Source organism: Ranitomeya imitator, chromosome 1, assembly GCF_032444005.1.
Source record: "Ranitomeya imitator isolate aRanImi1 chromosome 1, aRanImi1.pri, whole genome shotgun sequence".
Lineage (NCBI taxonomy): Eukaryota > Metazoa > Chordata > Amphibia > Anura > Dendrobatidae > Ranitomeya > Ranitomeya imitator.
This window is the reverse complement of record NC_091282.1, coordinates 625,324,734-625,346,573: the sequence shown is the minus strand read 5'-3', so window position 1 is coordinate 625,346,573 and position 21,840 is coordinate 625,324,734. Positions and strand designations below refer to the sequence as shown.

The 21,840-nt window shown below is 47.5% G+C and overlaps 1 protein-coding gene across 1 annotated transcript in view; it reads left to right on the top strand.

The window, feature by feature from the left end:
- Positions 1-21,840, top strand: part of LOC138637845 (C-reactive protein-like) — an 86,794-nt gene that overhangs the window by 6,776 nt on the left and 58,178 nt on the right. Inside the window, exon 2 of the mRNA XM_069726772.1 lies at positions 18,887-18,945. Within this exon, the coding sequence (XP_069582873.1) occupies positions 18,887-18,945 (59 nt within the window). The remainder of the gene's footprint in view (positions 1-18,886; positions 18,946-21,840) is intronic.

Here is a 21,840-nt window from a genome sequence, read left to right as displayed (position 1 = left end):
GGTATTTCCGTTACAGCCGTCAAACATCATACTGTATATCTCTGTGGTCTAAGTTTGGGCATTGGAGGCCGGTGTACTTATTTTTTGGCTGAGTGATACTCTAATTCTATACAACGCTATTTAGCATTAAAAAAATTGAAAGGCCACAGATTTGCCAGTGTGGTATTTCCATTACAGCCGTCATATATCTCTGGGCTCTAAGTTTGGGCATTGGAGGCCGGTGTACTTACTTTGTGGCTTTGTGACACTCAAATTCTATACAGCATTATTTAGCATAAAAAAATTGAAAGGCCACAGATTTGCCAGTGTTGTATGTCCATTACAGAAGTCAACCGTCATATATCTCTGTGCTCTAAGTTTGGGCATTGGAGGCCGGTGTACATATTTTTTGGCTGTGTGATAATATAATTCTATACATCACTTTTTAGCATAAATTAAATTAAAAAAAAAATAAATTGAATACAGTCTGTTAGGTCAGGCTGAGGCCTGCCTGGTGTTTGAGTTTGCAAAATCATAGATTTGCAGGCATACTGATCACATATTATTTCGCTAGTAATAAAGACATTTGTGTTGAGCATTTGAAAAAGTGCAGTAGTCCATTTAAAATGGTTAAGGCAAGGGGCAAGGGATGGGGAAGTGGACTTGATGCTGATGTGCATCCAGAGGACGAGGCCGTGGGCAAGGTGGAAGTGGGCCACAACAAAGACCCACATTCTCTTGCTCGACCTTCCTGTCCCAGTTTCTGGGGGACCGCAGCACACCACTATTGAAGCCAGAGCAGTGTGAAAAGGTTGTTGGTTGTATAGTGGATAATGCTTCCAGTCACTTAGCCATCACCACCACCACCACTTTGTCTTTCCACACGGAAAGATGAGATCGCATGTAGAGCTGCCCAAAGCTTTGATGAGCCCCGGTCACACAAAGGAGATTGTGGGAAAGTGTCACAAGAGGTGGACGATGATGAGACACAATTGCCAAAAAGTCAGGAGGAGCAGGGTGTGGATGTGGAAGACGAGGTGGTGGATAACATAGTGACTGACCCAACCTAGCAGGAGGACATGCATAGCAAGGACAGCAGTAAAAATGGGGAAGGAGGCATTTCCCTCAACAGGCAGGAAGAAGCAGTGTGGTGGCCACAGACAAAAGGCGTGCATCCATTCCCCGTAACACCAACATGAGTAAAGTTGCCATTCCACATGTTAGATCTTCCCGAGTCTGGCTATTTTTTAAAGACTCTGCCGATAGCACCAAACAGGCCATTTGAAGCACCTGCCATGTCCGTAACAGCAGGGGTAACAAAACAACCAGCCTGACCACAACCAGCATGATCAAGGACATGCAAGCAAAGCACCCGACTTTGTGGGCCGAACCCCAGGCTCCAGGACCACTGCCTGCTGGTCACACCACTGCTTCTTCCACTGTTTTGCATAGAAGCCAATCCCCAGTACACTGTGCATGTGAAGATGCCTCTTGCCCTGCACCTGTTGTGGCCCACAGTCAAGCAGCACCATCAGCAAGCGCATCCACGTCCTTGTCCCAGCACAGCGTTCAGTTGTCTATAATTCAGTATTTGGAAGGCAAGCAGAAATACCCAGCCAAAGCCCCACAGGCCACAGTCCTCAATGCTAATATTTCTCTTCTTCTTGCGCTAGAAATGCTGCCTTTTAGGTTTGTTGATAGGAAAGCTTACCGCAAACCTGATGGCTGCAGCCGTCCCAAGGTACTCGATCCCCAGTTGCCACTATTTCTCCCGGTGTGCCATACTGGCATTACACCAGCATGTGTCCCACAACATTGCAAAAAAGGGGAGAAGCCAGCGCAGCCTAAGGTTAAGACGCAATACATAAAGTGCATATGCACATATTAATTTCTAACTGTATTTTCAAAATGAGACATTTAGCAAACAATTGATCAATTCTTTGAGCCACCCCGCCTCTTCACGGCAATCTCATATTGGGGCAGTCCTACACTACGTTTTTTATATTCGCTGTGCCATAAAGGCCTCCTAAGTGAACTAAATGCAAGACCACATTAAAAACATGCTGTACCTGGAGCATATACTGAGTCACCCCCATGGCGCCAGAGTAGGCAAGCGAGGATAAAGGTTGACCAGGTCCTGAAAGACATTTCAGATCCAACCTCCACACTGCCCATCCAGAGCCACAGATGAAGAGTGAAACAGGCTGAGGCACAGGTGCATAATTAAACAAAGCCTGAGGCAGGGCAGGGCTGCTGTGTGTGGACAGCAGCCTATCAATCACTGAGACACAGAAAGAATGGCACACATTACCGCGCCTGGAAAATTCCCATGTGAGAATGCAGGCAGAAGACGTTAACTTTTGTTGTACAACTAAGGACTCCAAGTGAGAGAGACAGAAGTACAATCCAGCTCAGGCATGGGAACAATGGCCAAGTTCTGGGACAGTTTTCTCAGACCCTCCCATCGTGACGACACAGAGGCAAGGGGTGCTGTCACAAGAAGTGCAATGTTTGTGAAAATGGTGAGGGAGTACCTTGCAGATCGTACAAATGTCCTCCGTGATTCCTCTGTGCCTTTTAATTTTTGGGTATCCAAGCTGGACACGTGGCATGAACTGGCTCTCTACGCTTTGTAGGTCCTGGTCTGCCCTGCTGCTAGTATTCTCTCAGAGAGGGTTTTTAGTGCCGCTGGTGGAATTATAACAGATAAGCGCATCCGCCTGTCAACTGAAAATGCTGACAGGCTGACTCTTATCAAAATAAACAAGGCCTGGATTAGGAAAGACTTCTGTACAACACCAAGGGAAAACAGCGAAACATAACCTCAAATACATTCTCTCTTTTGTGGAGGTGTATTCTCATGCACCTCTTCACAACCACACATGGGTATACGCTTCCAGATTTGGTCTGTTTGTTTTTATCCTCCTCCTTATCCTCATTCTCCTCATCCAGAACCACTATATCACCAGGGTGAACGTGGTCTGTCCAGTGCATTTTGGCCAAGGGTGCTGTGATGGCACTCTTTTATTTTTTTGAAAAAGGACAACACATTGGGGAATTGGGCATGGCATTACATTGGGCCAACTTCGTAACTCAGTTTCCTGCAATCAATCCTGTACCTGCCAGTAGATCACCATTGTGAATGTGCTCTGTACGGTGCATATTGGCCAAGGGGCCTGTGATGGCACTCTTTTATTTAAAAAAAAAAAGGATTTTACATTGGGGAATTGGATATGACATTACATTGGTCCGACTTCTTAACTCAGTCTCCTGCAATCTAAAATGTACCTGCCAATAGATCACCAGAGTGAACGTGCTCTTTACGGTGCACTTTGGCCAAGGGGGCTGTGATGGCACTCTTTATTTTTTTAAAAAAGGACAACACATTGGGGAATTGGGCATGGCATTACGTTGGGCCGACTTCTTAACTCGGTCTCCTGCAATCTGACCTGTACCTGCAAGTAGATCACCAGGGTGAGCGTGCTCTGTATTGTGCTTGTTGGCCCAGGGGTCTGTGATGGCACTCTTTTATTTTTTTTAAAAAAAGGACAACACATTGGGGAATTGGGCATGGCATTACATTGGGCATACTTCTTAACTCTTAAATAAATAAGTCAGCACACTGCTGCGCCAAAACATGCAAACATGAAACACAAAAATTGAACTGCATTACTACATTAGATATATGAAAAAATGAGAGCATTTAGCACATAAATTGGCCAATTATTGTGTACCTTGTAGCCACATTAAGGCATCTCTTGTATACCAGGACCTAGACTTTCCTTTTCTCGTTGAAAATAAACATCTTCATCTGAATGGGAACCTACTGTGAATCCTCTTCTTAGACTAAAATCTCTCTCTCTCTCCATGGTCCTGCTGCGATTAAAACACCTGTGAATATGTGAATATTCATCACTGTACCACGGTACCACGTGACCGCTCACACAGAACCTGCTGCCGGCGCTGAGAGGAGACATTGCAGGAGCTGGGTGACTATTTCTCTGCAAGCGGGCGGGCGCACAGTGGATGGGAGGCGGGAGGTGACCCCCAAACTTTATTTTTAACACAAACAAAAAAAAACTTGATTTTTCATCTCTTGTCTCCTGCAGGGGACAAGAGATTAATGCCGCCTTCATCACAACACACAGTGGAGACAGTGCTTACTGTAGCGCTGTCTCTCCTGCGGGCGGTACGTGCACATGGCGGAGAGTGCACTCTGTTCTCCGTGTGCACGTGTGTGGGACGTATTGCGGTACGTGCTGCCGGAGAAAAGCGGACATGTCTCCGTGTTTTGCACACAGACACATGTGCATAGACCCATTCATTTGAATGGGTGTACATGTGTCAGTGTCTCCGGTACTTGAGAAAACTGTCAGTACACGTACCGGAGACACTGACGTGTGAAATATGCCTTAGGGAGTATATTAGAGCTTATTGCATTGGGTAACAGTTGTCTAGGTATGAAAATATAGTCAAGTCTATGATATGACTTGTGAGGGTGGGAGTAGTAGGTATAGTCAGATTCAGAGGGGTGTAAGTGTCTCCATATATCCAGTACTTGCATTGACCCAAGTTTTGTTTTAATCCTAATTAGATCTTTCGTGGAGATTGTACTCTTTTTTTTGTAGTATCTATTAGGGGTTCTAGAGCAATATTCAGGTCTCCCCCTATTATAAGGGAACCTTCCCTAAAATCTTAAATTTTTTAAAGAGTGATAATAGCCATTTTAGGTGCTTTTTGTTAGGAGTGTATAAGCTACATAGCGTGACTAGGTTTCCAGCTAAAAGTCCTTTGACCAATATATATCTACCATTGGGATCCATTAGAACATAGCTAGATTGAAAAGGGATTCCCTTTGCTATCACTAACGATGTACCCCTCAAGCCCGTTTGCGGCGAGGTGGCGTGAAACCATGTATCATAATGAGAGTGTTCGAAGTTGGATAGTTTATCGGGTTTAAAGTGTGTTTCTTGGACTAACAGAATATCTGCTTTATGTTTTCTAAGTAAATTCAATGCATTTCTTCTAGGGGACGGTGAGTTTAGGCTATTTACATTGAAAGAAGCAAAGGAAAATACCTTATCTTGAGTTGCCATAAGCGTGATGCTCGGAAGAGTCGACTAATTGTTGGGTGGTCTTCATCCGATATTTCAGATGCTGTGAGGTGCAGGAGTTAAAATGGGAAATAGAGAAGGGTGGAAAGAGGAAATGGGGGGAGAAGGAAGCAAAGGGAGAAAAAAGAAGCCAGACAGAATTCGTGAACAGCACAACAATGAAGAGAGAGACTTTAGTAAACATTTTTAAACAACTGACATAACAGTCTCGCAGGCTTCCATTGAGGGAGAATTGTATCAAATTTCCGAAGCCTAGGTATGAAATGTGTAAAGGGATGGGTTAGGGAAGGGGAAGGGAAAGGAATGGAATGAGAGGGGGGAAAGGGGGGAATTGGTAAGTTTGGTTAAAGGGGGGTTTAGGGGTGGAAGAGGGGGAGGGGGAGGGTGCAGGTGGGTAGAGGAAGGAGGTTCAGGGTCAGCAGTTAGTCATCTATATGTATTGTTGGATTAGATCTCAAATTAGGTAGAGTGACAAAGTATTACTAAGAGATCTGCATTCAGTAGAATGAGCTTCCTAGCAATAACCAGTCGGAGTCTGAGTTCAGGTTACTTCAGGATCTCCCTTTGAAGGTGGTGTCTTTGTTGACTTCCTTTTCAGTCGTTGAGATTTAGGAGTTCCCGTAAGATGCCACGAAGTAGGAACTGGTAACGGCTGGTGTAGTGATGCTGTGTGGAATATTTCGAGACTTGGGTATGTGTCCAGAGTGATATTTAGAGTCTTGCAAAGTTCTTTGGAGCTTTTTATCCCCCGCCGTAATGAAGACTCCAAAGGGGAACGGAAACGATGCCCTTGTTTTATCAATGCCTCCGTAAAGGGTTTCAAGATCCTCTGTTTTTTCAGTGTTGTGGCCGATAGGTCTTGGTATAGGCTTATTTGTGAGCCCTCATAAGTGACCACTTGTGTTTCTCGTGCTCGACGGAGAATAAGGTCTTTCATACGGTAGTCAAGAAAGCGGCATATCCCATGGGGGCTCTGCCTGCTTGGGTTTCGGACGGAGAGACCTGTGAACTCTAACAAGTTTAATATCCTTGGAGTCTCCATCTAACAGGAGTTTACTAAAAATCTCCACAGCAGCTTTGGTTAAAGCATCGAATGCTACTGATTCTGGTAGACCCTTGACGCGGATATTGTTTCTACGTTCACGGTTTTCGTGGTCTTCAAGCGTTGATTGTATCATTTGGATCTGTGTCTCGTGGTCTTTGAAGCAGTCAAATAGGGTATTGGTTTGGTGTATCATTGTTGTTTGGGCGGTCTCAACCGTTTCCAGTCTATGTCCCTGTTGCAGTAGGTCCTGTTTTATTTTGGCCAATTCTTTCCCTATAGGTTCTAACGCTTTAGAAAGTATTCTCTTAATAAATGAGTGAGTCACCAGACTGTCTTTTGCGTTTCCTCCCAAGTCAGAGTCACTCTCAAGATCTGAGTCTGAGTCCTCCTCTATTTGTGAATCAATATGTTTTGGTTATTTAATGGTGTCAGAAAAGGAAGATTGTTTTTAAGAATGTATCCACATTAGCTTGAGTTATAGATTTAGAGGATTTTGGGGGTCCTTGTAGGGATTTAACCCCAGATTTACCCATGGTTAATTAGATAGGCTTCAGAACAACTCTTAAGGTACCTTCACACTCAGTGACGCTGTAGCGATATAGACAACGAGCCGATCGCTGCAGCATCGCTGTTTAGGTTGCTGTAGAGACGTCAAACACAGTAACTCCAGAACGATGCAGGAGTGATCCAGTGACGTAACGGCGACTCACTTATTGTTCTCGCTGGTTGTTAGCTCCATGTAAAACATCGCTGGCATCGTTGCTTTTGATGTCAAACATGATGATACGCGCCGACCTGATGACCAAATAAAGTTCTGGACTTCTAGCTCCGACCAGCGATGGCACAGCGGGATCCAGATTGCTGCTGCATGTCAAACACAACGAGATCGCTATCCAGGACGCTGCAACGTCACGGATTGTTGTCGTTCTCGTTGTAAAGTTGCTGAGTGTGACGATACCTTTATTGTTAACCTTCAATGATCTCCCCCAGCACGAAAGTTGAGGAGCTTAATTATTCATGTCAGGTGTCCAAACGGACCGATGTTGTTAAAGGGGGGTAATCCCAGCCAGGGGCCATTGTATAATGCTGGAGGAATTATAGTTTATGCTCTTATTGGTGCTATTATTGTGAGACTGCTATGATGTTGTTCTGATTCTGTCTCAGAAGCAGTTTTCTGTCTCTCAGATGGATTTGTAATCAGATCTTAGTTTCCCTCAATGATCTTCCGCTCCACACCTCTGCCACAATAGTGTCTCTGGCTGCAAACAGATGCTGTTAGCGGGTGCGCTGAAAATTGAGGTCACCGCTTCGCTGTTGGTGGTAATGATGGTCCCAGCAGGAATCAGGCGCTAGGAATCGGTGTTGGAAGGTAGGCGTTACAGTGGCCACGTCCCAGATGGCGAGATCGGTATTTTTTAGAGACGCCACTTTGTCCCTCTGATCCTGACTGAGTCCCTCTTAATCTGACTCTGGCAAACAAATCACATATATATGTAGCCTTATGTAGCAGTTGGTATTTCCTCTAGAGAGACGTTATCCCCAAAAATGTGCACCTCCAGGTACACAGCTCTACAATAGAATAGATACACTGTAATACTGCAGATAAGGTCAGCGTAATGATCCCAGTTTTCTCAGGCAGGGAGGGGAGTAGTTCAAATAGTTTAGGTAGCATAGACAAGGACCGGATGGAAAGAATAGGGAGGTAGTGAATGCTAGACCCCTGTCTCTGATCCCAAAAGTGCGGCACCTTGTGACTATCTGTGTCCGGGATCTGCAGTGCTGGCTGTGACCTGTTGTCTCCACTTGCTCGGAGTTGTCAGCCACAGCCGCACCGCTATGAAAAGGTTGCCTAGTGCTGCGCTGCTCCCGGGTCTTCTTACCTCCGGCTGTAGAAGATCAATGGGGAGGTCCTCTGCTCCAGTCGGGTCCTCTTCGGGCCCTGGGGGTCACGGTGGTGTGCTCACTCTCCAGTAGCTCCTGCGGTCTTCCCACCTCTGTCTGTTGGCAGCCGCCAGGTGCAGCCGCCTCCCCGGTCCTCCACCCCAGGCCACGGTAGGTGTACTTCTCCAAGCTGCCTCAGCTATCAGCATCTCCCCTCGCTCACCTCTTAGGCGGAATTATCTCCACCGTCGGCTTCTGCTGTTGATAATCGTGGCGGGGTCGGGCGATAGGAGGCGCCGTGGGCAGGCCGGTGGCACAGCAGCGAGGCAGCTCCGGAGCGCTCTGTGTGCAGATGAGAACCGCGGGATCTCTCTCCTCTGAGCGCCGTCTCCCAGGTTGGTGAGCTGAGGACGGGCTCCTTCGTAGCAAAGGAAGGGGGAGGCGGGTGGAACACAACGCCAGTAAAACTATAATCCACTCACCCTCTGCTGGTCTCCTCACCCCCTCCAGACACTGAGGTTTCTCTGGTAGAGCCACCGGGGTCCCGAGATATCAGGGGTAGAGCTCACCGCTGCTCTGTTCATCTCGGTCTCCCGCTTAGAGATAGGAAAGGCGCAATGAGTCTATTGACAGATGGGGGGCCGCAATCACCACTTCCGGGTTCTAGGCCTGTTTGTAGGCCTCGGATTTTTTCTGAGTCCGTGGCACAAATCTGTCACAAAAAAGGTCATATAGTGTGCCCAGAGCTCAAAATTCGTTGGTTGATGCCCTCTAATTTTGAGGATGGGTCCACAGAACCTCTAGATTAGGTGGATTATAATAGGTATCAGAGGAGCTTGAGGAAAGTGCGTCCTGCTCCTTCTGCTGCTAGCCACGTCCCCTCCCACTAAGTGGGTTCCAAGGCTTAATGGAGTGCATGTGACTGACTATGCAGCAGGACTACTTCCTGCCAATGTGTAAAACCAAGGATTACGGGAGTACAAAATGCATATTGTGAAGTGGATTTTCATGGGCCCACCCACAATGTGGGTTTCAAGGCCTACTTGGGTGCATATGACTATGCAGCAGGGCTGGCCTTGCCGCCAATGTGTAAAACCAAGGATTACGGGAGTACAAAATGCATATTGTGAAGCGGATTTTCATGGGCCCATCCACTATGTGGGTTTCAAGGCCTAATGGGGTGCATACGACTGACTATGCTGCAGGGCTGCCTTGACGCCAATGTGTAAAACAAAGGAGTATGGAGTTCAAAATGCATATTGTGAAGTGGATTTTCATGGGCACATCCAGTATATGGGTTCAAAAGCTTATTGGAGTGCATATGAATTGGTAGCAGGGCAGGCCTTGAATTCAATTCAACATTTTTTCAGGAGTCCCCCCTGGACATTTTATGACAGGGTTATTGTGGTGCATCGTAATTCTTGGCAGCCCATCCACTCACAGCATAGGCTACAACAGCTTAGGAGACCCACTGTTTCATAATCAAGATAAGTGAAAGCAGTCAGAGGGGAGCGCAGAGGAATTGACCCAGGGAAGGGGAGATGAAAGGGAGTTGTCGAGCACCACCGCAGCTCCAGCTGAATACCTCCAAAGGATTATAAGAATGTGTGTCAAACAGAAATCAGTCCCAGGAGCGCTGAAGGAAACTCAGACAACATATGTCGTTTGCCACAACGCGTTTCAATGGTAAACACCGTCTTCTTCAGTCTTCAACTCCCACCTGAAGAAGACGGTGTCTACCGTTGAAAAGCGTTGTGGCAAACGACATATGTTGTCTGAGTTTCCTTCAGTGCTCCTGGGACTGATTTCTGTCTGACCACTGTTTCGTAATGGCCCTTTAAGAACATTAATGCCGCCTGATGCACCAGTAAATATAGGCTCTGTGACTTTAAGAGTCCCTCCTTCATAAATGAAAGAAGATATGGATCGCCCCCAAGGGCCGTGGGGTACTCGGTACCAAGTTCTTCGGTTCACAGGGGGATGTCACAGTGGCTGACCTGGTCCATGGCCCGGGGACGTCCGTGTAAAAGGGAAAGGTATGTAAAGGGATAGAGTTTATGTTCGTGACGCCACCTGTGGTATTCGGTCATGTGACCGATGCTGCTTTAAGGGGTCTGCTGGGGTGATGTTATGGCAGCTAGATTGTATACCTTGCCACAGGTGAAGTATGTCCCCAGGGCTTCCCAGTGTGTAAATGGTGGAATGGTGAGAGGCGCAGAGAAGAACGAGGACACAAGGTTGCAGTCTCTTTACCTTTACTGAAGACTTCCGCATCCACAGTCCAGAGCACCAGATCACAGGGCAGGCAGAGTCCGACCGGTTTGGAGGCAAGTCCAGAGTTCCCTTGTCCAGGTGGAAATCAGTAGCCTTCCCTTGCGCTGCAATGGTGTAGTCCCTTACTGCCTATGGCTTCACATAAAGGACTCATAGATGCGATGTTTCTCTCTTTCTATCCCTCATATAGGATAGGACAAAACCCTCATGACTGGTGACTTGAGGCTCTTTGTAGGGTCTCTTAGATAACCTGGCTCTGTAGTTGTCAATGTGCCTCCTGGGTATAGTTGCGGCAATGAGCTGTCCTGCCCGTCTCTGAAATAAGGTGTGGAGGTACTTACTCCCTCGGTGTTCTAGCTACCGGGATTTTGCGCCTCAGAAGGAGGCAGCCTGAGCAGGGCTGGTCCCCTTCTGGTATCCTCTCCTTTGCTTCGACTTCCTTCATGCTCGCTGCAATACAATTCTGCCTTTCAATGTCTCTTTCTGGGAGCTGCAGCTCTGAGGGCATTCACAGCTCCTTTGACCCTCTGTCTTCCTCAGACTCTGGTCTGGAACTGACAGTACTCCTGTCTGGAGCTCTGCCAGGAACTAAGCTCACTTTCCCTACAGACTACCAGCTATATATATGTGGGGTGTGACCTAATAAATAGGAGCAGAAGTGTTAGGAGTCGAGTTTCCTCTGCTGCACAGGGGGAATCTTGATCCGTGTCTGCTGCGGTCTCCCATTCTGCTTCGGCCGCAGTGGGCTCTGCTCAGCGGAGGCGTTGCTCCCAGCGTCTCGCTGGGACTGATTCTGTGCAAAGGGTTACTGCTGCCTTTTCCGGCTCTCCTGTTATACCCTGCACTGATCTGCGGCGAGCGGGCTTCCCTGGGACTAAGTCCTTATTGCACACACTGAGCATGCCCAGGACAGGATCTCCCGTTGGAGATCGAGGGTCACATGCTCAGGTGCTGCAGCACATCCCATTGGTCCTCTTGGCAGGTCCTGAAAGGGCAAAACTTCTGTAGCAGCTTCCTGTGCTGCAACTATATAAACTGCGCATGACCGCACGGCCATGCGCTAGTATTGTCTTGATAATATGTGTGTGTGTTGTGAGTGAAAGTCGCTCTTTAAAATACCCTCCCTATTGGATGACTGTTCGCGGAAGGTGTATGTTTGCTACCTAGCGCCCGACTTATCCAACAGCACGTTACACACATAACAGCGTCTAGTTGCTGTGACCGCCTGTACGGCGCCGTGCGCTTCCTCTGCGCTTTCCTTACCCAAGCCTTGGTGGTTAGTGGCGTCTGTCAGTGCGGCACTGCATGCACTCTCGTGCCTTTATATACTATTTTAATAGTTTCTTTACACACCCAGTTGCGGTGTTGTGCCAGCAAGTGGTCTAATCGGACTTCAATCCTGTGTTGGGGTTGTGTTCGCTGACTTCTTGCTCGTGCTCTATGTGCGGTACCGCGGTCCTGTGACTCAACAGGATCGCTTCCTTCACTCAGGGTGAAGTTAACCCGTGTGTGTATACTTATAGTACCGTCATATAGTCCGTCTTACTAGCAGCAGGGTTTTTACCTGCACGGTGGACCTCGGACTGCGAACGCACCTAGTTTCATATCATCTATACTTGGTGCGTTCTGCCAGTCCTTAACATAATACTACCGCCAAGGTCTGGCTAGTAATGACGGACGATCAGCGTTTACAGCGGTACATCCAGCAGCTAGAGGAGAGGTTGGCGGCTCTAGAGCGTTCAACCTCAGCTGTGGATGTTACTGCTGTCGCTGTTCAGGCTGCAAGTGTGGCTGCAGCTACTTTGTCCACTGCCGCCCCTGTACCGACGCTATCTCGCCTCCCGCTACCAGAGAAATTTTCTGGTGACAGTAAGTCCTGTAGGGGTTTCGTGAGTCAGTGCTCAATACATCTCGAGCTTCTGGCCTCTCGTTTCCCTACAGAGCGGGCTAAGGTGGGCTTTATCATATCCTTATTGTCGGACAGGGCGTTGCAGTGGGCTACGCCGCTGTGGGAGCGTGGCGATCATGTGGTGCAGAGTGCTCCGTTATTCCTGAGCACTCTGAAACAGGTCTTTTTAGGACCTCGTGTCACCCATGATACGGTGCTCCAACTGTTGGCATTGACTCAGGGCTCGTCCATGGTCAGCCTTTTTGCCGTCCACTTCCGCACTCTAGCACCTGAGCTGGAGTGGTCGGATAAAGCCCTTATCCCTATATTTTGGAGGGGGCTGGCTGACCACGTTAAGGACGCCCTGGCCACTAGGGAGATTCCCGCCACACTGGAAGAATTAATAACAGTATCTACTCGTATTGACCTTCGTTTTCACGAGCAGAGGTTAGAGCGAGCCCAGTGTAGGCAGAGGTTTCGGCTGGCTCCCACCTTCGCCAAACCTTTGGAATCTCCAGTCCAGGCTCCTGAGCCCCATGAACCTAAGGTAGTGTCACGAGCGGGATCTAAGTCCCGGACCGCTCGTGCACCCCAGGTTTGCCATGTATGCCAACAGTCAGGACATCTTGCCACCAGATGTCATCAGCGGTCGAGGAAACGTCAGCGTCTAGTGGTAGTAGGTGGAGGTGCACTAGACACTGCGACGTTTGCCTCCAAATTGTCCTTTAAGGGGACAATTACTTTTGGCTCATCCTCCCACTCGGTAGAGCTCTGCGTGGATTCTGGGGCGGAGGGCAATTTTATGTCTCCTGCTTTCGCCCAACGTCACGCAATACCCCTGGTTATGCTACCTCAACCAGTAACGGTACGAGTGGTGAATGGGTCGACACTCCCCGCACAGATAACACATCAGACCATCCCTTTTACTCTGTCCATGTCACCATCCCATCAGGAGATTATATCTCTGCTCATCATTCCTGAGGGGATTGATGAGGTCCTGTTGGGGATACCTTGGTTACGGTACCACTCTCCTCACATCGAGTGGTCCTCAGGCAGAATTCTGGGATGGGGTGAATCATGTGGGGGTAGGTGTCACCGAGAGTGTGTTCAGGTTGCTACTACTGAGGTACCCGCAGATCTATCCTCTCTCCCCAAGCAATATTGGTCTTACGCAGACGTGTTCTCCAAAAAGGCGGCGGAGACCCTTCCGCCCCATCACCCCTATGACTGTCCTATCGATCTCTTGCCTGGTGCGGAGCCTCCCCGGGGTCGAGTTTATCCATTATCTCTCCCGGAGACGGAGGCCATGTCTCAGTGCATTCAAGAGAATCTGACAAGAGGATTTATCAGGAAGTCAGTGTCACCTGCTGGGGCAGGGTTCTTCTTCGTGCAGAAGAAGAATGGGGAACTACGTCCATGCATAGACTACAGGGGTCTTAACGCTATCACCGTTAAGAACAAGTATCCTTTGCCCTTGATATCCGAGCTCTTCGATAGGCTTCGGGGAGCTAGAGTGTTTACTAAATTAGATCTGCGGGGTGCTTATAACCTGATTCGCATCCGTGAGGGGGACGAATGGAAAACGGCGTTTAACACCAGAGATGGGCACTATGAGTATCTGGTGATGCCCTTCGGGCTCTGTAATGCCCCAGCCGTTTTCCAAGACTTTGTCAACGACATCTTTTGGGATATGCTTTCCACCTCAGTTGCAGTCTATCTGGATGATATTCTCATCTTTTCTCCAGATTTAGACTCCCACCGGAGAGATGTTGGCAGAGTCTTCGACCTCCTACGGGCAAACTCTCTTTATGCTAAGTTGGAGAAGTGTATGTTTGAGCAGGAGTCTTTACCGTTCCTGGGCTATATCATCTCCGCCCAGGGATTGGCTATGGATCCTGCCAAACTACAGGCTGTGATGGACTGGCAAGAGCCCCATTCTCTTAAAGCGGTGTAGCGCTTTATGGGGTTCATTAACTATTACCGCCAGTTCATTCCCCACTTCTCAACTCTGGTAGCTCCCTTGGTAGCCCTCACCAAGAAGGGAGCGAATCCCAAATTGTGGTCGGAAGAGGTCTCCAAGGCCTTCACTTCTATTAAGTCCCACTTTGCTAGCGCTCCCATCTTACATCGTCCCGATGTGGATAAGCCATTCCTAATGGAGGTGGATGCCTCATCCGTTGGTGCTGGAGCAGTCCTCTATCAAAAGGATGCTCAAGGTCGGAAGCATCCATGCTTCTTCTTCTCTAAGACCTTCACGCCAGCGGAGAGAAACTACTCCATCGGGGATAGGGAGTTGCTAGCAATGAAATTGGCCTTTTCAGAGTGGAGACACCTTCTGGAAGGTGCGCGGTTTCCCTTCCAAGTTTACACGGACCACAAAAATTTGGTCTACTTGCAAACAGCCCAGCGGCTAAATTCTCGCCAAGCCAGATGGTCCTTGTTCTTTTCCCGGTTCCACTTTTCCCTTCATTTTCTCGCCGGGGAGAAGAATATTCGTGCTGACGCTCTCTCTCGCTCCCTTATGTCAACTGAAGAGGAGGAAGAGGAGCCTCAGCTTATTGTCCCTTCTGAGAGCCTGAGAACCGTAGCGCCGGTTTCGCTGGAGTCTGAGCCTCCAGGCAAGACTTTTGTGCCCATTAATTTGCGACCGGAGGTTCTCTCTTGGGCTCATTCGTCCAGGGTGGGTGGACACTTTGGGACAAAGAGGACATCTGAGCTACTAGCGAGGACATACTGGTGGCCGCATATGGTCCGGGTTGTCAGGGATTATATTCTGGCGTGTGTCTCCTGCGCCAAAAATAAATCTCGGCAGCAAAGGCCAGCTGGGTTGCTCTATCCCTTGCCGGTGGCAGATAGGCCCTGGGAGATGGTCGGGATGGACTTTGTCGTGGGTTTACCCAAATCTCGCGGCTGTACCATCATTTGGGTCATCACCGATCATTTCTCAAAAATGGTGCATTTGGTGCCGCTACCACGGTTACCTTCTGCACGGGCCTTGGCAGCGTTGTTCATTAAACACATCTTCCGCCTACATGGTATGCCTGACAAAATTGTCAGTGACCGGGGTCCCCAGTTTGCGTCTCGGTTCTGGAGAGAGCTTTGTCGTCTTCTCAGTATTGAGTTGAATCTCTCTTCCGCTTATCATCCCGAGACGAATGGGTTGGTAGAGAGGGCCAACCAGACCTTGGTCACATACCTGCGACATTTTGTTTCTGCCAGGCAGGATGACTGGGCATCCTTGCTATCGTGGGCAGAGTTTGCGCTGAACAACGCCGTAGCCGACTCCACTGGACAAACCCCATTCCTCCTCAACTATGGTCAGCATCCACGGGTACCTGTGCCTATGCCCGTGTCTTCCGCAGACTCCAGGGTGGCAGACTGGGCTGTGGAGGCACAGGATATTTGGGACCGCACTCAAGATGCCATTCGGGCCTCTAAGGAGAGAATGAGGTCCTCCGCTGATGCTCATCGGCGCCCCGCTCCGACCTTTGCTCCTGGCGACTTGGTGTGGCTCTCCGCCCGTAACATCAGGCTGCGAGTTGAGTCCACTAAGTTTGCTCCTCGCTAGTTGGGTCCCTTCAAGGTCTTCGAACAGGTTAATCCTGTGGTCTACCGTCTGGCCCTTCCTCCACGCCTTGGTATCACCGACACCTTTCATGTGTCCCTCCTTAAGCCCGTATACATGTCCCGGTTTTCTGAGTCATCTGCCGAGACATCGGGTTCGTCTACGGACGATTTCGAGGTGAACGCTATCTTGGGGTGCAAGGTGGTACGTGGCAAAAAAATGTTTTTGGTGGACTGGAAGGGTTACGGCCCTGAGGATAGGTCCTGGGAGCCTGCTGAGCACATTCGGGCTCCGCAGCTTATTGCTGCCTTCGAGCGTAGCGAGGCCCAGGGGGGGGGGGGGCCCTAGGGGGGGGGGTAGTGTTAGGAGTCGAGTTTCCTCTGCTGCACAAGGGGAATCTCGATCCGTGTCTGCTGCGGTCTCCCATCCTGCTTCGGCCGTGGTGGGCTCTGCTCAGCGGAGGCGTTGCTCCCAGCGTCTCGCTTGGACTGATTCTGTGCAAAGGGTTACTTTTGCCTTTTCCGGCTCTCCTGTTGTACCCTGCACTGATCTGCGGCGAGCGGGCTTCCCTGGGACTAAGTCCTTATTGCACACACTGAGCATGCCCAGGACAGGATCTCCCGTTGGAGATCGAGGGTCACATGCTCAGGTGCTGCAGCACATCCCATTGGTCCTCTTGGCAGGTCCTGAAAGGGCAAAACTTCTGTAGCAGCTTCCTGTGCTGCAACTATATAAACTGCGCATGACCGCACGGCCATGCGCTAGTATTGTCTTGATAATATGTGTGTGTGTTGTGAGTGAAAGTCGCTCTTTAAAATACCCTCCCTATTGGATGACTGTTCGCGGAAGGTGTATGTTTGCTACCTAGCGCCCGACTTATCCAACAGCACGTTACACACATAACAGCGTCTAGTTGCTTTGACCGCCTGTACTGCGCCGTGCGCTTCCTCTGCGCTTTCCTTACCCAAGCCTTGGTGGTTAGTGGCGTCCGTCAGTGCGGCACTGCATGCACTCTCGTGCCTTTATATACTATTTTAATAGTTTCTTTACACACCCAGTTGCAGTGTTGTACCAGCAAGTGGTCTAATCGGACTTCAATCCTGTGTTGGGGTTGTGTTCGCTGACTTCTTGCTCGTGCTCTATGTGCGGTACCGCGGTCCTGTGACTCAACAGGATCGCTTCCTTCACGCAGGGTGAAGTTAACCCGTGCATGTATACTTATAGTACCGTCATATAGTCCGTCTTACTAGCAACAGGCTTTTTACCTGCACGGTGGACCTCGGACTGCGAACCCACCTAGTTTCATATCATCTATACTTGGTGCGTTCCGCCAGTCCTTAACAAGAAGCTCCCCTGGTGGCCTGGAGTGTGAAATGTGCTGCATGTTTGTGAAACCGGGATGCAGTTGTCCTTCTTTGCCTCCAAACATAGCATCACTCTTCCCAAGAGGAAAGCAATACCACTGCAATGAACAGGACCATGGGGCTCCGCAGATGGGCCTGCTTATGTGTCACACACCACATGGCCAGCTAGGGGTGTTCAATGTTACAGTGACATTTCCCAGTGAATGCATTTGTAGTGGTTGAAAGCAATGATAAAGTTGAAAAACGCTTAAAAAACGCTGCGTCTGAACTAAGCCTAATTGGGAGTGGAAATTTTCAGTCTGGAGTTAAATATTTGGCCTAACAGGCAAGTCATTAAACTGCAAAGGATGTACCTTGACATATTTCCAAGCAAAACCCGCTTTGGTTTCGTTTTCATGTGTTTTTTTGTGGCACCGGGAAAAATGACATGAATCTCGGAAAAAAAATGATTAAAGCTGTGAACTAGGAATCAGGAATGCTTCCAGGGGCGATCTCCATGATGTCCTTGTGTCATTTGAGCAGTGTTTCCATCATTTTCAGATGTTTTATACCTTAAAATGACCCAAGGGGGGATCGCGGTAAAAATACTCGGGTCTCCCATAGACTTACATTGGGCTTGTTGTTCTGGCCGAGTTCCCGAGTATTCCAATTTGCTCCACCCGAGCAACAAGCACCCGAGCATTTTAGTACTCGCTCGTCACTAAAAAAGATGCAACCAAAGAAAGCTGGGGCTCAAACACAATAATTTAAACAAAAACCCACCAAAGTATACTAGAAAAAAACTCACATAAAATAATAAGTCATGACTCATGAGTGAAGGCAGCCTTTACTTATTGCATATACATTCAGCCTCAACACAATAATTTGTGGTTTTCAGGGCATTCTTGTAAAGTACCTTGTATGATATAGACATACTCTCTGCAAGTGTTTGACAGATTTATGTAACTTTCAATCTATTGTTGAGGTCTCAATAGACATGGGTCGATCGATTTGCGGTACTACAGTCCATCATCCTGGTGGGTAGTCTCTGGCCACTAGACAGGAGTCTCGCAAATCTCTCGCGGTCCCTGAGCTGCTTTTGACTAACCTGGCTGGAGCAACACCATTTGTCCACCCGGCTAATCATAAGCTACACTGCGGATCCTGGCCTAACTGGGAGTCCCACAAATCAATTTGTTCATCTCTAGTTCTCAGTACTTTGCTAATTCACAGCACACATTGGGACTGATGAATTAAAGCTTTTACACTTTTAACGTCAATTGAAATCAGCTCCACTAAAATGGGTGCAGCTGGGGCGGGACATGGTGTGGCTACGCCTACTTGTCACATTCATCAAATGTGTTGACATTTTATACATCAGAAATGCTTCTCCCATCATTGACTGGGACAGCAAGTCTGGTATGGCACACAAGCCACATACTAATCAGAAGAGGCGTCAAATTTAGTGTTGTGTTCCTTTAATGAATTTGGAGCCTTCAACTCCACCAAGACTTGATGAATCTGCTCCAATGGGTTTGGGAAATGTATAGATGTTTGGGTCACATTTTCAGGTTCATGACTATGGAATGCACTGTTTTTATAGTATAAGATGCCGGCTCTTCCACCTTCACTGGGACAGTTACATCAGCCACAAGTCATGAGCCTTTCATGTGTATATGAGTCAAGGATATTTTATTATCTTGCTTGTTTTGCTTTTACTCCAATGATTACAACAGATATTACTTAACTATTACTTTTGTATAACTATCATCTTTTCTATTAATATGTACATTAAAGGTGGATGACATTACCTGTTCTTCTTCTGATGGGTCTCATTGGATCTCAAGCAGCACAAGGTATAAGAGCTACATTTAATATATTATTCTTAGATCAATAAAATAAAGTGATTTTGATAGTAATTTTTTCTACCCTTATTGCTCCTTGCTTTCTTTTGATAACCCTGTGCTTATCTGTTAAAATGCTGTTCCATCAACCCTGACATATTTCTATGTCCTTGAGTTTTTCCTTACAAATGTTATCCTTCAATCTCATTATGCTGGAAGGGTGGTGGACATAAGAATAACTGACCAAACAGATTTGCATCCAAGGCCAAAGATAACATTTCGTGTGTACCATTGATCTGTCACCATTTTTCAAAATGTAAACTGCACACATTATGAAATAAATGTCTTAAATCTGATGAGATTGGTGTACTGACCTTGAAAGTCATATCGGAATGATTGTAAAATAATTTTGTGTTAAATATGCTTATTTTGCACATTTATTTAATTAGGACTTTACCAGGTGCGTTACTCTTAAAGAAAAAATGTCATTATATTTTCATAAAAAATGCAGTGGTTTATTGAATTGTCCACAGAAAAACCACATTGCAGCAAAATATAAAAATAGATGAAATAGTTACGAACAGATTGTCCATTTGTAAATATCAGCGCTTGTTATTCATCTTTCCCAAAATTCTGAATGGTAAAAGCTGTCTGTCTGTGTGAAGTCTGAAGTCATCATGGCTACCAGCTGTTCCTTCCTTGTGTGACTTGTCTGACGTCCATGGAGAATGATGATGATGGCAGGAGGTGACAGCTCCCACGTGACAAGCCTCCCACCCTCCTAAGAGACGTTATTTATATGTCCCACAAACCACGTGTTCCCTCTATATGGTGTTGACTTATACTCTGAGCTACATACACAGAAATAGCTTTTTGTAATGTCAGCAAGAAGTAATGTGCTCAGTACAGAATTGAATAGTTCAATTAATAATTAATATTTAACATTTTTAAAGTGTAACTATGTTCACCAAACCCAAATTACAGCTCCTAAGTGTCTCTTCTGGGGCTGTAATCTCATGCTGCTCAGTATATGTTAGTCAGGCTTGGAGGGTAGATACTGAGTGACTCTCAGATGAAGCCATAAAACCTTGTGACAGATTCTCTTTCAAAGTTTTTCTGCTGATAGTTTATAAATATATGATTGCTGGAGGACCCCCAAAGATCAATAATACAGCAGTCCCAAGGCCCCTGTGTGAATGACGTGGTAGAGTGCATTTGTGAACACTCTATTTACTCCTTTGGATGTAAAGTCTCAACACTCCTAGAGAAAAAAAATTGGAGGAGTGCTCACAACTGCCCAATACCAATCCATTCACATAAGAAAGGGACTTGGGGACACTTGTTTTTGTGATTGATGGTGTTCCATCTATCAGACCTTCAGCTATTACAAATTTATCACCTATGCTTTATAGTTGAGTACATTTAAGCAAAAAGAACACGCTTTAGGCATGTGTTAGGGCGCACTAAATAATTAGTAAGATGGTATAAAATGCGTTCACAGCCCGAGGTCCGCCGTGCAGAGATGGAACCTGCTGCTGAGTAATGACAGACTATATGGCGGTATAATGTGGATACATACATGGGTTAGCTTCACCCGGTATGAAGATAGCAAACGCTGTTGCATCTGTTATGATCTGGTGGTTTAGGAACAACATGAGACAAGCTCTGAAGGAGGTGGTATCTGTACTGACCGCAAACCCTGAACCTAGCAGCGCAACTAAAAATAGCCGTGGGGGGTACCTGATGCTCCCTAGACCCCTCGGCACAGCCTAAGATCTAACTTCCCCTAAAGATGGAAACAGGAAACCTATCTTGCCTCAGAGAAAATCCCCAAAGGAAAGATAGCCCCCCACAAATATTGACGGTGAGAGGAGGGGAAAATAACATACGCAGAAATGAAATCAGGTTTTAGCATAGGAGGCCAGTCTAGCTTGATACATAGGACAGGAAAGGATACTGTGCGGTCAGTATAAAAACTACAAAACAATCCACACAGAGTTTACAAAATCTCCACACCTGACTAAAGGTGTGAAGGGTAAATCTGCTTCCCAGAGCTTCCAGCTAACAGAAAAAATCCATACTGACAAGCTGGACAAATATAGAATGCACAGAACAATAAGTCCACAACATGTGGATTGAAATGAGCAAAGCCAGAACTTATCTTTGCAGAACTGGTCAGGAAACCAGGAGAATCCAAGCAGAGATGTGAATCCAGCCAGGAACATTGACAAGTGGCACAGGCTGAAGAAAGAGCCAGACTTAAATAGCGGACAATAAGTGGAGGCAGCTGATGACAGCTAACTCCAAGGAGCAGCCATACCACTAGAAAACACAAGAGGGAGCCCAAGAGCAGAACTCACAAAAGTGCCACATACAAACACCGGAGGGAGCCCAAGAGCGGAATTCACAACAGTACCCCCCCCTTGAGGAGGGGTCACCGAACCCTCACCAGAGCCCCCAGGCCGATCAGGATGAGCCAAGTGAAAAGCACGAACCAAATTGGTAGCATGGACATCGGAGGCAACAACCCAAGAATTATCCTCCTGGCCATAACCCTTCAACTTGACAAGATACTGAAGCCTCCGCCTCGAAAAACGAGAATCCAAAATCTTCTCAACCTCATATTCCAACTCTCCCTCAACCAACAACGGGGCAGGAGGGTCAACCGAGGGAACAACGGGCACCACATATCTCCGCAACAAAGATCTATGGAAAACATCATGAATGGCAAAAGAGGCAGGAAGAGCCAAACGAAAAGACACCGGATTAATAATTTCAGAAATTGTATAAGGACCAATAAACCGAGGCTTAAACTTAGGAGAAGAAACCTTCATAGGAACATGACGAGAAGACAACCAAACCAAATCCCCCACACGAAGCCGGGGACCAACACGCCGACGGCGGTTA